The sequence below is a fragment of the Loxodonta africana genome, chromosome 25, assembly GCF_030014295.1.
Source record: "Loxodonta africana isolate mLoxAfr1 chromosome 25, mLoxAfr1.hap2, whole genome shotgun sequence".
In the NCBI taxonomy this organism is placed as follows: Eukaryota; Metazoa; Chordata; class Mammalia; order Proboscidea; family Elephantidae; genus Loxodonta; species Loxodonta africana.
Window position 1 is genome coordinate 19,556,647 of NC_087366.1, and position 17,634 is coordinate 19,574,280.

The 17,634-nt window shown below is 37.6% G+C and overlaps 1 protein-coding gene across 1 annotated transcript in view; it reads left to right on the forward strand.

Annotated features, from left to right (window-relative positions):
- Positions 1-17,634, forward strand: part of SHCBP1L (SHC binding and spindle associated 1 like) — a 45,070-nt gene that overhangs the window by 25,820 nt on the left and 1,616 nt on the right. Inside the window, exons 6-9 of the mRNA XM_003410852.4 lie at positions 2,456-2,561; positions 13,212-13,365; positions 14,529-14,779; positions 15,698-15,820. Of these exons, the coding sequence (XP_003410900.1) occupies positions 2,456-2,561; positions 13,212-13,365; positions 14,529-14,779; positions 15,698-15,820 (634 nt within the window). The remainder of the gene's footprint in view (positions 1-2,455; positions 2,562-13,211; positions 13,366-14,528; positions 14,780-15,697; positions 15,821-17,634) is intronic.

Here is a 17,634-nt window from a genome sequence, read left to right on the forward strand (position 1 = left end):
GGGAATCAAAATGGTACAACCATTTTGGAAGACAGTTTGGCAGTTTTTTACAAAGTTAATCATACGATCCAGCAATTGTGCTCCTAGGTATTTACAAACTGATCTGAAATGTTATATCCACACAAAAATCTGCACAGAAATAAAAATCATTGAAAGGAATACTATGAACAACTGTATGCCAACAAATTAGATCATCTAGTTGGAAATGGACAAATACCTAGAAAGACAAAAACTACTGAAACTGATTCAGGAAGAAACAGAAAATCTGAATGGGTCTATAACAAATAAAGAGATTGAATTAGTAAGCAAAACTACCCACAAAGAAAATCCCAGGACCTGATGGCTTTGTGGTAAATTCTACTGAGTGTTTAAAGAAGAATTAACACCAGTTCTTCACAAACTCTTCCAAGAAACAGAAGAGAAGGGAACTCTTCCCAACTCATTCTATCAGTCCAGAATTAACTCTGATACCAAAACCAGACAAAAATAAAAAAAATCACAAGAAAACTTCAGAATAATATCCCATATGAATATACACACAAAACTCCTCAACAAAATTCTAGCAAACTGAATCCAACGACATATAAAAAGGATCATATACCATAACCAATGGAATTTATCCCGGGAATACAATGTCTGTTTAGCATATAAACAGCAATCAATGTAATACACCATATTAATTATATAAGGGACAAAAGCCACATAATCATCTTGATAGATGCAGAAAAAGCATTTGGCAAAATTCAACACCCTTTCATGACGAAGCTCTGAATAAATGTGGAATAAAAGGGAATTTCCTCAACTTGTTAAAGGCCATCTACATCATACTTGGTGGTAAAAGACTGGTTTTTTTTTCTCCCCTAAGATCACGAACAAGACAAGGATGTCTACTCTCACCACTTCTATTCAAATTGTACTAGAGGTTCTTGCCAGGACAATTAAGCGAGAAAAAGAAATAAAAGGCATCCAGATTGGAAAGGAAGAAGTACAATTATCTCTATTTGCAGCTGACATAATCTTGTATATAGAAAATCTTATAATGAAATACTACTCAGCTTTAAATAAAAGGAACAAGTTGTTGATGTATGCGGTAACATGGATAGATCTCAAAATTAGGTTGAAAGAGACCAGACACAAAAAAGTATATAGTGTATCATTCCATTTTAAAACTCCATTTATAAATTTCTACTGAAAGAAAATATATAATGATGGAAAACCTATCTATGGTTGCCTGGGAGTGGGTATGGAGGACTGACGACAAAGATGTATGAGAGCACTTATCAGGGTGATAGAAATGTTCTATACCTTAATGCTGTGATAGAGTTAAATGGGTGTATACATTTGTGAAACCTCATGGGCCCAGTTCGCTTAAAACAAATGTCTTTTATATAAGAGAGAGAGTAAATTTCTCTTTGTTGAGGCCATCCACTTGTGGTATTTCTGTTATAGCAGCACTAGATGACAAAGACAGAGTCTTTCTCTATTTCTCAAGATCAAAACCACTTATTTAAATAGGTATAAAAATGCCGAGTGTGTTTGATTTTGAAATGTTTAATGAAACTTTTGCTTTGGGAGACATTGCTAATATATTCAAATTCAAATTTTAATAGCCTGCATGGTAAATTCTTAGAAGCAATTTTCTGAAATATTAAGCTTCACAACAATATTTGATAGTTGAGATATAAACCAAAAAATATTGCACTAAAGTTGCATCAAACTTAGCATCAGAAAATAGTCAATCTTCTGCAGAAAGGGCAAAAAATTACACTAAGTACTGGTATCCAGATCTACTGGAAAGGAGTGTTCTGTTTGGGTTACAATAATGATAAAGGCCAATGGTTACACTAAAAAAATTTCTCTGACTTCTTTGTGAGAACAAGGGAAGAAGAAATGTAAAGAAAAGCAGAAGCGAAAGAATGGAATTAATTAGAAGTGCTGAATAGCAAACAATACAAAAACAATTAAGAGAGAAACCAGACTACCACTGAGAGGCCAACAGCTAACTGTACCTATGGGGACCATATCTTTTGTGACCAAATAATCTGTTAATTGAACATAGTATCTAAAGTTAGACCTGTCCCAAAACATTCTTATGCCTCAGTAGCACAAACATACCCACCTCTGCTTTGTGTGAGTCTACAACTCAGTGGATTATGAAGGCATATTCAGGATATTTTTCTTCTGTATAAAAGGATAAAGTGGCTGAGGCAGTGGTTGTAGTGGGTGGCATTCAGATTCGCAGGTACAAACCATTAAAATGAAAAGATTTTAGAGTTCAAGGATCTAAACACTCAGTTATCTAAAAGATCTTAATCATTCCATTGCTCTCAAGGAACTCATTGCTCTCAAGGAGCTTATAATTAACTAATGATGCTTAGTACCAAGTTTTATTCTCTAAGTAATATAGTTGAGTCTTTTTAATGTTAATTTAATCATAAAATGTTTTTAACTATAGAGTTCATGGACCTTTCTTTCCAAGAATTCTGAGGCGTCGGAAAGGAAAAAGAGACTTTGGAAAGACTATAACACACATTGTAGCAAAAGTGATGACTACTGAAATGGTAAGGATTATACTTTATTCTTATTTGTTTATTTAAGTTTTAGCTGCATATAATCAGAAAAGAAGCTCTTTGAAGGTAGGGTTCTTATCTGACCCATTAATAGTTTATTTTCCTCCTTGCATTCAGCTCAGTAATTGGCATATAATAGGTAATAAACAAACAAATGTCAACAAATATTTGCCAGGCACCATGCTAGTTGCTATGGGGAGGATGGAGCACAAATATGAGAAAGGCAGCATTGGTGGGGGAGAGGGAGTGTCATGAGTTGAATTGTGTCCCCCCAAAATATCCATTCACTTGGCTAGGCCATGATTCCCAGTATTTTGTGATTGTCCACCATTTTGCCATCTGATGGATTTTCCTATGTGTTGTAAATTCTATCTCTATGATGTTAATGAGATGGGATTAGCGGCAGTTATGTTGATGAGGCAGGACTCAATCTACAAGTTAGGATGTGTCTTAAGTCAGTCTCTTTTGAGATATAAAAGAGAGAAATGAGTAGAGAGACATGGGGACCAAGAAACAAGAGCCTGGAGAATAGCGTGTCCTTTGGACCTGGGGCGCCTGCACTGAGAAGCTTCTCAACTGGGAAAGACTGATGACAAGGACCTTCCTCCAGAGCCGACAGAGAGAAAGCTTTCTCTTGGAGCTGGCACCATGAATTTGGACGTCTAGCCTTCTAGACTATGAGACAATAAATTTCTCTTTGTTAAAGCCATCCACATGTGGTATGTCTGTTATAGCAGCACTAGGTAATTAAGATGGGGGTACAGTTGCTTCTTCATGTATGCAACAAATTTAAAGTATGGTGGAGGTATGTGTGGACACATACCATATTTTTACACAAATAACATGCACCTTCTACATTTGTTTACCTTGCAGGGGTAGAAAGTGGTTGGCAAAAAAAAAGTAGGTGTGCGTTATTTGAGTAAAATTACAGTAAATAGGAAATCACAATTATGACACAGAATAATAGAGGCTATGATAGGGATATGTACAAGATGCACATATGATGGGTACATAAGCCAAACTTAGGAATTCTGGCAATGCTGGCTGGACGAAATAGCTGAAACCTGAAGGATGGGTATTAATTTAACCAGCCCAAGATGGATGTTATAAATTGAACTGTGTCCCCCCAAAATGCGTGTCAACTTAGCTAGGCCGTGACTCCCAGTCTTGTGTGGTTGTCCATCATTTTGTGATCTGACATGATTATACTATGTGTTGTAAATCCTAACCTCTCTGATGTTAATAAGACAGAATTCAATATACAGGATTAAGTTGTATCTTAAGTCAATGTCCTTTGACATATAAAAAGGAGAATCAAGCGGAGAGGAGAGGGGCCTCATTACCACCAAGCAGGAAGAGCTGGGAGCAGAGTGCATCCTTTGGACCTGGGGTCCCTGCACTAAGGAGCTCCTAGACCAGGGGAAGATGGAATTTGGTTGGTACTGGGAGTGGGATGCTGCTCTAACAGATAAGTAAAATGTGAAGCGGTTTTGAAACCGTGAATGGGTAGAGGCTGGAAGAGTTTTAAGGTGCCTAATAGTAAAAAACTAGATTGCCTTGAAAAGACTGCTGGTGGAATTATGGACATCAAAGGCAACTTGGTGAGGGCTCAGAAGGAAGTGAGGAGAGCTGTAACACCGGAGATGGCACAGACAGGGAGAAGCAGTAGCCAAGAAATGGTAGCCACAGAGCCAGGAGAGCAGCATGAGATGGCATGGGAGCTGACCCATGGAGCAAGAGAGCTGAGTGCCTTTGGGCAGAGGCTTACAGGTGGAATGGGGTGCCCCGGGCACTCATTGGTAGAGCTAAAGAGCTTTGTAACACTTGCCAGAGCAGGGCAGAGGCTAGGCTAGCCCAAGAGGCCTCAGGGGCCAACAGGCCAAGGAACCAGGAAGCAGATGCTGAAGAGATAAGGAGCACAGGAAGCAGAGCTGCCTTGGACTCAAAAGGTAGGGCCATGACCTCTGGGACCTGAAAGGGTGGAACCATGGCCTGCTGGGTCTTAAAGGGTGGGGCCGTAGCCTTCTAGGTTTCAGAGTCAGAACTTAACAAACTCAGTTCTGGAGTGTGGGGCTGCTGTTCATGAGTGCCAGGGCAATGGGGCTGTATCCCCTGCCCAAAGCTGGGGGAGAGGGGCTCCCATGCCAAAGGGGCAGAAGAATGGGGACTGCTGGGGCCAAGGGTGTAGGATCACCACTCAGACTAGGAGAATGGGTCCACCCAAATCCAAGGGAGCAGAGTTGCCATCCCAGTGGGCCTGGCCCAGGGCTGAGGGTCCTCCACCTACAATCTGGAGAGTGTGGCCAACACACGGATTCTGGAGGGCAGCGCCATTGCCTAAATATGGTCTCAGAGAACAGAGGATTACTTTCAAGCCTTGAGAACTAGTGTAATGTGTTCTGCTGACTTGCTTGGGGCCTTTTATCCCTTTTTTCCCTCCAATTTCTCCCATTTGTACCTTGCGTCTGATCTGCTATTGTACTTTGGAAACAGATAACTTGTATTCTGTATTTCACAGTTGAAGAGGAATTTTTCCCCAGGAGATTTTGGACTTGGAGTTGATTTAAAACTTTTGCTATGAGATGATGGGGTAAATGTGTTTTACGTTTGTCAGGGACATGAATTTTGGAGGACCAAAAGGTTGAATGTCATGGATTGAATTGGGTCCCCCCCAAAATGCATGTCAACTTGGCTAGATTGTGATTCCCAATATTGTGTGATTGTCTACCATTTTGTGATCTGATGTGATTATCCTATGTGTTATAAATCCTAATCTCTAAGATGTTAACTAGGCAGGATTAGAGGCAGTTATGTTAATGAGGGAGGACTCAATCTACAGGATTAGATTGTATTTTGAGTTAATCTCTTTTGAGATATAAAAGACAGAATCAAGGAGAGAGGAGAGGGATCTCATACCACCAAGAAAGAAGAGCTAGGAGAAGAGTGTGTCCTTTGGGTTTGAGGCCCCTGCGCTCAGAAGCTCCTAGACCAGAGGAAGATTGATGACAAGGATGTTTCCCCAGAGTTGACAGAGAGAGAAAGACTTCTCCTGGAGCTGGGGCCCTGAATTTGGACTTCTAGCCTCCTAGACTGTGGGAATAAATTTCTATTTGTTAAAGCCATCCACTTGTGGTTATTTCTGTTATAGCAGTCCTAGATAACTAAGACAAGGGAAAAAGTCCTAAGCCGAAAAGTAAATATTTCCATTCACCTGGCCTTAGCATTTCACAGCTCTCTCCTGAAATATTTTCTTTTCTTGTTTTTTACTATACTCTCCTGATTTTCATTCTCTCTAGTTGCCTTTCTATCCTCCTGTCCTCCAAAGGCTTGGTTGTTGTCTTTTGTTCGGTGCTGTATCATTTCTAAGTGATTTATCTAATCTTCTCCCATCACTTTGATCTTACATACTGATAATCCAAAATGTATATCCACAGACCAAACTTGTTCTGAGCCCCAAACCTGTATGTTCAACTGTCTCTCATCACCACTTGATTATCTCACAAGTACTTCAACTGAAAAGTCCATAATTAAATCCATGATCTTATTCACAGACTTACTTATATTCTAGTGTTGCCTGTTTATGTAAATGGCACCACCATTCACCAGTTACTAATTACAATTTTCTGGGAGTCATCCTAATTATATCCCTCAGCGCCTTTATTCATTCACTTTTCTCCCTCATTAATGCCACACCCTGGTGTAAGCCGTTGTTTCCTCTGCCTGCTGAACCTCTTTTCATCCTTCAAGTCGCAATTTAAACATCATTTTGCCAAAAAAGGCCTCCTTTCAACCTTCCAAAATACATGAATACTGTTATATGCTCTCATAGCACCATGCACTTTCCCTTACTGGCCCTTATCAAAGACTGTATTTAATACTTTCTGTGGATATCTATTGAATGTCTGTCTCTTTAACTAGAATATAAGCTTCTTGAAAGTAAGGAGTGTGTGTCTATTTAGACTCATCCAGTGACCTACCAAGATGCTTAGCATATGGTAGGCACCCAACAATTTTTTTTGAATGAATAAATGAATGCATGTGTACATGCATGTAAAGGCCTGGTGACAAGAGAGTATGGTATATTTGAGGAATTGAAAGAAGTCCAGCAAGGCTGGTGTTTAACACATAAGAGGAGAATGGTGAGAGAGAAAGCTGGCTTCTTTTATTGTCTGGTTTTGTTGTCTTGTCTGCTATCCTACCCATTTTTATTATTTTCAACAAAATTTAATTTTCTTTTTAATTGTTTATTGGGTCAGATTACTCAATAATGTTAATTATTCTACCAACATCTTTGTAAACATCCTTTAAAACATCTTTGTTAAAAGTATAGAGTTTGTTTTTATCCCTAGCCTTATTTTATCATTTTTATTTTTACTTCTCTTTTTTATTTTGAAATGTTTCAGGCTTTATTTTCTTCACTTTCCCATGTGACAGCAAGAAATGTCTTTGATTTTTATCTAGTGCTTTGCAATCCTGTCTTCGTTTGTGTTAATAATCATGGCTGAAGCTCTGTGGCCTATATAACGAGAGGCAGGCCACTTTGAGAAGACAGCATCATCAGCTTCTCTTTGCTTAGACCTTGGATTTTAGGTTTACCTTACTATTGCCTTTATGCTGGTAATCTTCTCAAGAAGTGTAGTGGAAAGACATGAACACTGTAGTCTGCTAGCCCAGTATTACGTAAGGATGTACTCTTGGGCAAGCTACCTAACTTCTCTGAACCTCAATTTGCTTATTTGCAGGGTGTTTTAAAAAGAGAGAGATTAAAATAGTGAAAATAGTACTATTCTGGCTAAGAGATGAGCTCTTGAGTCAAACTGCCTAGATTCAAATCCTGGCTTTGCTACTTACTAGTTATGTGATTTCTAACAAATTATTTAACCTATATATACCTTTTTTTTTTTTTAGTTCCTCATTTGTAAAATAAGGATAATAATACTATGGGCCTTATTTATAGAGATGTTGTGAAGATTAAATGAGTTTATATTTGTAATATGCTTAGAATAGCGCCTAGCTGCTACTATTACCGCTGTTGCTGCTGCTGCCGCCGCCGCCACCACCACCACCACCACCACCTCACAGGGCTTTTAAATGAGATGTTATGCATAAAACACATACCAGTGCCCGGCACATGTTGCAATTCAGTAAATGTGTTCCCTTTTCCCTTTCCCTTCTTGCCTGTATTCATTGCTGACCAATATATCCACACGTCTTTCTAAGCATCTTTAGCTGGAGGGCTCTCAACAGTTCTACATTTGAATTTATTATTTTATGTCCACAGCCCATCCCTAAAAACCAAAACCAAACTTGTTGCCATTGAGTCAATTCCAACTCATAGCGACTGTATAGGACAGAGCAGAGCTGCCTCATAGGGTTTTCAAGGAGCGGCTGTTGGATTCCAATTGCCGACCTTTTGGTTAGCAGCTGAACTCTTAACTACTAAGCCACCAGGGTTTCCAAATACAAAGTGAAGATGCTGGAGAATGAACCCAGGGCCCTACTGTATTCTCTAGCTCAGTTAATGTCATAAATATCTTCCAGTCAATCTAATTAAAATATCAGTCCTTACCTTCTCTCTTATTCCTCAAGTTCTCAAGTTGTGATGACCATGTTTAGGTTTAAACCCAGTCTGGCTGCTGATTATCTTGGCAAAATAAGTACTTGTTCCAGTACCTGATCTAAAGATAAACATTAGCCATTTTCCCAGATCTAAGAGAAACAAAGGTCTCCCCATTTTTCATCACAGGACTCTATGCTGTTCCTTCTCACAGTTGGGAGAGACATTACAGTGTAGTGGTGAACAGCATAGACTTTGAAATCAGAAAAACCTGGGTGTGATTCATGGTCTTGCTTCTTAATACTTATATAAAACTAAATAAATTATATGGTTCTCTTATTTCCTCATCTGTAAAATGGAGCAATGAAGTTATCCCACAGGGCTGTTAGGATTATGTTATGGATTGAATTGTGTTCCCCCAAAAGATATGCTGAAATTCTAACTCCTGTACCTGTGAATAGGAGCCCTGGTGGTGCAGTGGTTAAAGCACTCAGTTGCTAACCCACCAGCAGGTCCGTGGGAGAAAAATACGGCAGTCTGGTTCTGTAAAGATTACAACTTTAGAAACCCTATGGGGCAGTTCTGCTCTGTCCTATACGGTCACTATGAGTGGGAATTGACTTGAAGGCAATGAGGTGAATGGGGTACCTGTGAATGTGACCCTGTTTGAGAATAGGGGTTTAGCTTTTGTTATGTTAATGAAGTCATACCAGAGTAGGGTGGGTCTTAAACCTAATCCCTTCTGAGTGATGTCTTAGAAAGGACAGTGCATACACAAAGAGACACACACACAGGGGGAAGATGCCATGTGAAGGTATGAAGACAGAGGCAGATGAAGCTACAAGCCCGGATATGGCTGGAGCTACAGAAATGGAAAAAGGCAAGGATCTGCGTCTAGAACCCAGAGAGAGAGAAAAAAAGACTAGCCCTGCTGACACCCTCAATTTGGATTCCTAGCTTCCAAAGCTGTGATACAATAAATTCATATTGTGGTATTTTTCATTACAGCAGCACTAAGGAACTAAGACAGCTTAAGTGAAATAATTTACATACATCTCTTAGCAAAGTACATTGTTGTCAGATGTTCCCTGTAATGCTACAAAAGGTGATAACCATGTCTGAAAATAATCCAGAGGTACAAAGGAGAATTTAATCAGTTCCCTTCCACCTATACAACTGATTCTGTTGCCACCTGCTTCCTGAGAGACACTGCTCTTTGTTTTTGCTTTTCTTTCTTTTATCTTTTTTTTCCTTCATTTTTTTAAATTGAGGTGAAATTACATAAAACTAACCACTTTTAAAGTGAAAAATTCAGTGACATTTAGTACATTCACAACGTTGTATAACCACCACCTTTATCTAGTTCCAAAACAATGCTATCACCCCAAAATAAAACTCCATTCCATTTAAGCAATTACTCCCCACCCCTCTCTCCCCACAGCCCCTGAAACACATCAGTCTGCTTTCCATCTCTGTGGATTTGCCTGTTCTGGATATTTCAAATAAATGGAATCGTAAAATATATGACCTTTTGTCTCTGGTTTCTTTCACTGAGCATAATGTTTTTGAGGTTCTGCCTGCTGCTTGTCCCATTCTCAGTCCCTTGCCCCAGGTGGCTATTGGCAGTGTATTTCCTTAAATGCTTGTGTCAAATACTACCTGGAAAGCTGCTCCAGTCTGAGGGGTGTGAAACAAAGATCTGCTTCTGTATCTATGTCTTGGAATTGTCAGACCGGTCAAAATGCACGGCCACAATTTTTTAGAACAAGGTCCATATCTCACCCCCTGGTACCAGCAACCCACACTAGGAACGTGGGCTCCCATTTCCACAGTCATTGCTGAGCTAAGAAATGGAGGATTGTAGGTGGATAAGCAAAAATGCCACAGTGCTTTATTACTCAATTTTAGCAGCTTCTTTCTTCATTAAGCACTCCTCTTGTTTTGTGTTTGGCTAGATCCCAGAGTTCCAAAAAAGTTGATTCTGTCAGGTTTACCAATCGTTGGAACTTTCTACTCCGTCATTTCCTCGGCATCACTTCTTGTATCTTTAACTTCTCATTTCTCCTTCTTGAATACATTGAGACATAGTCAATTCCATTCTATCTTAAGTAACAAAACAACACCTACCCTAGACACTACATCTCTATCTCTTCCCTTGCAGAGAAAAACTTCTTGGAAGTGTTCGTTGGCACTTGTCTCAACTCCTTTCACATTCACGCTTCTATCCACCATGATCTGTTTTCTGCCTCCAGCTTACCACTGAAAATACTCTCGTGGCCCTGTGGAAACTTCCTGTGGTTAAATCCAACAGTCACAATTCAGGGCTTACTGTCAGGCTTAATTTTTCAGTAGCATTTGACCCTATCACCTATGTCCTTCTTCTATGACATCTTATTCTCCTGATTTTCTTTTTACCTCTTTGGCCACTCCTTTTTTTTTTTAGTGGGTTCTTTTGTTTCTGCCTGTCCTTGAAATGTTGTTCCTCAGTGTTCTGTCATAGGGTGCTACAGTCTTTCCTTCCTTTATGAATTCTTGTAGCTAATGTCATCCTTTCCCATGCATATTATCATATAATAATGCCAAGATCTCTATGCATGGTCATACTTCAGTACTATATTCTAGATCCTTACATCCATAGTCTACTAGATAATTTTACTTAGCTTTTCTACTGGAACCTCAAATTAACTGGTACCAAAATTAAACTCATTATCTTCTCACATAAAATTTTCTTCTCCCTCCTGTGTTTACTGTTTCAGTGAATAAAATATGTATATATGTGTATATATATATATATACATATATATAAAAATGAGGATTTCAGGGTTCTTTCAAAATTTTTTATTAAAAGAGGTAATTTTTATACTGTCTGCCTCAAAGTATTTGGAGTATGTAATATGTAATTACCAGCACAAATTAATTTATAGGATTATGAGTTTACATATATAAAACTTCACTCTCACTTATCGAAGGAATGGAGATTAAAATGAAGCCCAAATAGGATTTTTGCTATTAAAATGGAAAATATTTTAAACTTACAAATGCCCCAATGTTGATGGGTTTGCAGCAAAATGAGCATTTTCAAACCAAGCTTTTGTTGGTTAAACATTACTGGAGGGCAATTTGTCAGTGTGTATCAAAGAGTCTTAAAATGTTTTATATCCTTTGACGTAATAATTCCCTAAAGAAAGGACTGTTGTTGGGTGACATCGAGTTGATTCTGATTCACAGCGATCTTATAGGACAGAATAGAACTATAGGGTTTCCTAGGCCGTAATTTTTATGGGAACAGATTGCCAGGTCTTTTCTACCTAGGAGTAGCTGGTGGGTTTGAACCACTGACCTTTTGGTTAGCAGCCCTTTAAGGAAAGGACTAGAGATATACATAAGAATTTATTTGCTGTAGTATTTTTATAATAGTGAAAAATGGTACACCATCTAAATAAACAAGAGTAAGAAAATCATAATATAAATTATTGTACATATCAATATATGTTATGCTATTATGTAACCATTAAAAATTAGGCTTTGAAAAGATATTTAGACATGAGTATACATGATGTAATGAAAAAAATCAGGATTCAAAACTATACAGGGTATGGTATATTTGTTAGGAATAAATGAATACATGCATGGGGAAAAGGCTAGAAAGAAACATCTATATTAAGAGGGATTATATTTAGGTAAAAATTTACAAGTTAATTTTTCCTTTTTTGTTATGCTTTTATTTTCTACTTTTTTAAAATAACAAGTATCACCTTTACAATAAGAAAAAAGGTACATGAATGATAATGCCATTTCCATTGGGATAAAAGAACAATTGGCATTTTTTTCAGAGTGTATTCTCAGTTCCCAAATTTCATTTTTAAAGTCTTTCACTCTTCATAACACTAATAATGTCTCCCTTCTTTTCTACTCCCATTGCAGATTCTTGGAGCTTTTTGTTTTTAGCTCCAAAACCAAAACGAACCCGTTGCCATTGAGTCGATTCCGACCCATAGCGACCCTATAGGACAGAGTAGAACTGCCCCATAGGGTTTCCAAGGAGCGGCTGGTGGATTCAAACTGCCAACCTTTTTTTGGTTAGCAGCCGAGCTCTTAACCACTATGCCACCAAGGCTCTGTTTTTAGCTCCAGAATCTTTAATATATGAAATTTTGTAGATTTACCAAAATTGGAGTGTCAGTTTGAATTAAAGAAAACAAAGTAGTATATTGGCAAGAGCACAGACCTGGATTTAAAGTTCACTCACTAACTCAGCATCCTTAACAAATCATTTTTTAAAATAATAATGTATTCTATTTTTGTAGTTGTTGAGAATATACACAGCAGAACATACACCAATTCAACAGTTTCTACATGTACAATTCAGTGACACTGATTATATACTTCAAGTTGTGCAACCATTCTCACAGTCCTTTTCTGAGTTGTTCCTCTCCATTAACATAAACTCACTACCCCAAGGGTCCTATCCAATCTTTTGAGTTGCTGTTGTGAATTTGATCCCATATAGATAGATCGTAAAAAAGTACAATGCTCAAGGCAGACATTCTTTACTAGTTAAGCTAAACTATTATTTGCTCCTTGGCAAATCATTTAATATTACTGAGCTTTAATTTCCTTAACCTTATAACAAGGATAATAATACTTTACCTCAAAGAGTTGTTGTGAGGCTTACCTGCTACTGTCAAGTTGATTCTGACGCATAGTGACCCTATAGGACAAAGTAGAACTGCCCAATATGGTTTCCAAGGAGCAGCTGGTGGATTCAAACTGCCGACCTTTTGGTTAGCAGCCTGTGCTCTTAACCACTGGGGCACAAGGGCTCCGCTGTGAGGCCTCGGAGGCAGTATTAACACTCAAAACATGACTTCTGGCATGTAGCTCATACCCAGCAAAATTATTAACAAAGAAAATGTCATCTTTCATCATTCATTTAATTAATGGACTGACACTTAGAGCATTTAATGAACATAAATAAATAAATCTTTGGGAAAAGCACTTGTCACCTACAAGTAACTGATTAAAATGACAAGTTTCAGTTGAACTTCTTGTTGACGGTGCATTGCTTTATTTCTTCTTTTCAGGTAAAGGACTTATCTTCAGACACACTTCTCCAGCAGCACGATGATCTGGATTTGGCTCTGGATAGCTGTTACAGTGGAGATACAGTAGTAATTTTTCCAGGAGAATATCAAGCTACAAACCTTGCTTTATTGACTGATGACATCATTATCAAGGGTTAGCAGGGCATCCTTTGCAATCTTTTTAAAGCACTGTGTACTGGACATACTACATAGTATAAACATGCTTAGTGACATTATTTATTAGAACAGTTTGTTTCACAAAAACCCCTACGTGCTTTTTAAAATCAAAATTTGTTTATGATATTTTCTATTATTTCCTTATATACTTTTACCCAAACTACTTATTTCTCCTCTATTCCCACTGTTCTTCCTATCACTTTACTAGGAAAACTCAGATGTTAAAGCAAAAACCAAACCAAACCCACTGCTGCCGAGTCGATTCTGACTCATAGTGACCCTATAGGACAGAGTAGAACTGCCCCGTCGAGTTTCCTACGGCCACATGAAAATATGATCAGTAGTATTTTCTCAGAAAAGCTAATTCACATGCAAACTTACTAAAATGGAAGAAGAAAAGCAGTTAGCTAGATTTATTTTAGATTCCGAACATATTTAGTAACTTTAATTCTGCCCTTTTACTTTGAAATAAGGGTATTTTCACTGGTCAAAAGACAACACGTTAATTAAAGTTTGCCTATTAATTCAAAAACTAAGTGAAATTTTCACTAGATTTTGATGGCTGTAATAAGTATTCTGCTGGACAGTATGGGTAATAAGGATCATATTTGTAATTTAAAAAATTATAACCTTTTTTAGGATCTAATACCGTATTTCTGTATTGATGTTAAATTTAGATTGCGTTGCCTACTGTAGAGTAAATTTATGAGTACGATTACATTAACCTTTTGAACTAATTCAAGAATCTCTGCCACTCTTTTATTCAGTTATGGTAATTTATTACGGTTTTGAAACCAAATCATGGAATGATGTATTCTTTGTATCTTAGATATTTTGTAGATGACTGCTGGTTATAAGATTTACACACGTATACAATGAAACGAGCATGTTGAATAGATAACATAGGTAAATGTAGATTGATCACAAACCTAGATTTTTCCCATCATGCCATCAAAATAAGGACAAAAGGTAATGTTATAGTTCAGTATCTATTTGTTAACAACTGAATAATGGTAACGTAGTAAAAGCATATGTAAAAAGAAAAACTTAAAAAGTAGTAACAAGTATTGTTGAATTGAATAAAGGCTTTAGAAGTTGGGATTACTTACTTAACTGTATGCTTTTGTCCCCGTGAATTAGGAGTTGGAAACAGAGAGGAAATTATGATTACTTCGGAACCTTCTCATGACAGTTTTGTGGTGTCCAAAGCTGACAATGTGAAACTAATGCATCTGTCTTTGATACAACAAGGGACAGTTGACGGTATTGTGGTGGTGGAGTCTGGCCACATGACTCTAGAAAACTGTCTGTTAAGATGTGAAGGAACAGGAGTGTGCGTTCTCACAGGGGCTGCTTTGACCATTACAGACAGTGAAATTACTGGAGCCCAGGTATTTCATCCCATAAACACTACAACTTCGTCTGACTAGACCTACCAACCCTGAGTGATATTAACGTGCAAACAAAGCGTAGCAATTTCTTCATCTTTGGATCTTTGCATGGAATTAGAATTACTTAGACTTAGAAGCTGATAGAAATAAACAAAATGAGGACAAGTATAAGGGTGTCATAGTACACTTAGGAAAGGTGAACTGCCTAAGTCCAAAGTAAGGGGTTATTAGCTTTGTTTTACATGTAATCTTTAAAAATTCTAGGATTCAGTGGCTATAATACAAATGAAGAGTTAGTTACTTGATGGTTTATTTTAAAAGAAACAAGTACTTATAAGCTATCAGGCATTATTATAAGGTATTGTGATAAGTTCTGACAACCTCTAAATAATCAGGACATAGCACACTTGAGTGTGCTCTGATAACAATCACGAAGATCATTAAAGGAATAGAAAAATGAATGAAAAAAAAAGATTAAAGCAGGAAAACAAAAGAATCTTTTTTTTAGAATCACTTTTTCTTAATTTCCACTAAATGAGGGAATAGACTTTAGCGGCATTATGAGAGATGTAAACTGGATATGAAAAAATTTTGATAACTATTGAAAAAGACTTGCTTAATGAGGTTTTGGACTTGCTTCTAGGGGATTCATTTGGGTTGGAGGGCAAGGTAATGGACTGTATGACCTCAACCTTCCGTCTAGGCTTACTCATTCTCTAACACAGACAATAAATATTTAGTTTTCAATATTTTTAACATAATTTCTATAATAAATTGCTGCATGCACTATCATATATTTTCATGTAACGTAAGCATTTAGATTGCTAACATTGAATTACAGTTTTCAAGTCTAACAAAAATTTTGGAGCTATTCGTGTGTGTGTTGTGTAGAATATTTTATTTACTTTTAATTTGCAGGGTGCTGGTGTTGAACTGTATCCTGGGAGCATGGCCATTTTGGAAAGGAATGAAATTCATCACTGTAATAACCTCAGAACCAGTGACAGTTCAAAAAGCACCTTAGGTGGAGTTAATATGAAGGTACTCTCCTATTTCTTTATAAAAGAATTGAAATAATTATTAGAATAGGTAATGAAATGTTAATTTTAGTCTTACAATTTAGCCTTTCCATTCCTTTCTTGTTCCAAGCTTTCATGTCCAATATAAAACTTAAAATACCTTATCATCATTGATTTGGAAAAAAACAATAGCACAAGTAGTAATTAAAATATGGTTAAAATGATGGGAAACAATTTTAGTCTTATAATTTGATAATTTCAACTTAAATTCTTAGCAAACTATTTTTTATTGTGTTTCAGATGAAGGTTTATAGGGCAAATTAGTTTCTCATTAAACAATTAATACACATATTGTTTTGTGACATTGGTTGCCAACCCCGCATGTCAACACTCTCTTCTTCTTGACCTTGGTTTCCCCATTATCAGCTTTCCTGTTCCCTCCTGCATTCTCATCCTTACCCCTGAGCTGTTGTGCCCATTTGGTCTCGTTTTGTTTTATGGACCTGTCTAATCTTTAACTGAAGGGTGAACCTCAGGAATGACTTCAGTATTGACTTAAAAGGGTGTCTGGGAGCCACACTCTGGGGGCTTCTCCAGTCTCTGTCAGAGCAGTAAGCCTGGTCTTTGTGAGTTAGAATTTTGTTCTATATTTTTCTCCAGCTCTGTTCAGGACACTCTATTGTGTTCCCTGTCAGAGCAATTGGTGGTGGTAGCCAGGCACCATCTAGTTGTGCCAGACTCAGAATGGTGGAGGCTGTGGTAGTCGTGGTCCACTGGTGTTTTGGACTAATCTTTCCCTTGTGTCTTTGGTTTTCTTCATTCTCCCTTGCTCCGGACGGGGTGAGACCAGTGAAGTATCTTAGATGGCCGCTCACAAGCTCTTAAGACCCCAGACACTACTCACCAAAGTAGGATGTAGAAGTTTCTTTATAAACTATGTTATGCCAATTGAGCTAGATGTCCCCCGAGACCATGGTCCTCAGCCCTCAGCCCGGTAATTCGGACCCTTGGGGAGTATGGATGTGTCTATGATGCTTCCTTGGTCAAGTTGTGCTGGCTTCCCCAATATTGTGTACTGTCTTACCTTTCACCAAAGTTACCGTTTATCTATTGCCTATTTAGTGTCTTTCCCTCACCATCTCTCTCCTCCCTCCTAACCATCCAAGATTGTTTCTTTTTGTGTGTAAACCTTTTCATGAGTTTTTATAATAGTGGTCTCATACAATATTTGTCCCTTTGTGATTGACTTATTTCACTCAGCATAATGCCCTCTAAATTCATCCATGTTGTGAGATGTTTTGCAGAGTCATCATTGTTCTTTATTGTTGCTTAGCTTTCCATTGTGTATATGTACCATAGTGTATTTATCCATTCATCTGTTAATTGGCACTCAGATTATTTTAGCAAATAACTTTAAATACAAGTATCAGATTCTGCTTCGGTGGGTCTGGGATTTCTAACAAGCTACCAGGTGATGCCAATCCTGTTGGTCCACGGATGAGCAATAATAAGTATTTTAGATTTTTTATGGGTAGGATGTGTAATACATTTTGGAAAGTAAAACACATTAAGAGAAAAGAAGAAGAAACATTTTAAGTCTAACTTTCAAAGTTGCATAAAAGATTTTAAGCTAACCAATCAAAACATTAATAGCAATAACTTACAGGTGAAATGCCTTCCCATTCCTTTGTTTCCCAAATCCTACCCTTCTAGGGCCTCTCTAGGCTTGTGTGGTTAATGACATTTTTCCCTAGAACTCTAGTTTACTTTTTAATTCTTTATTATTTAATGAATGTACACCGTCTCCTCAGTTTACAAACTGCTTAAGGGTAGAAC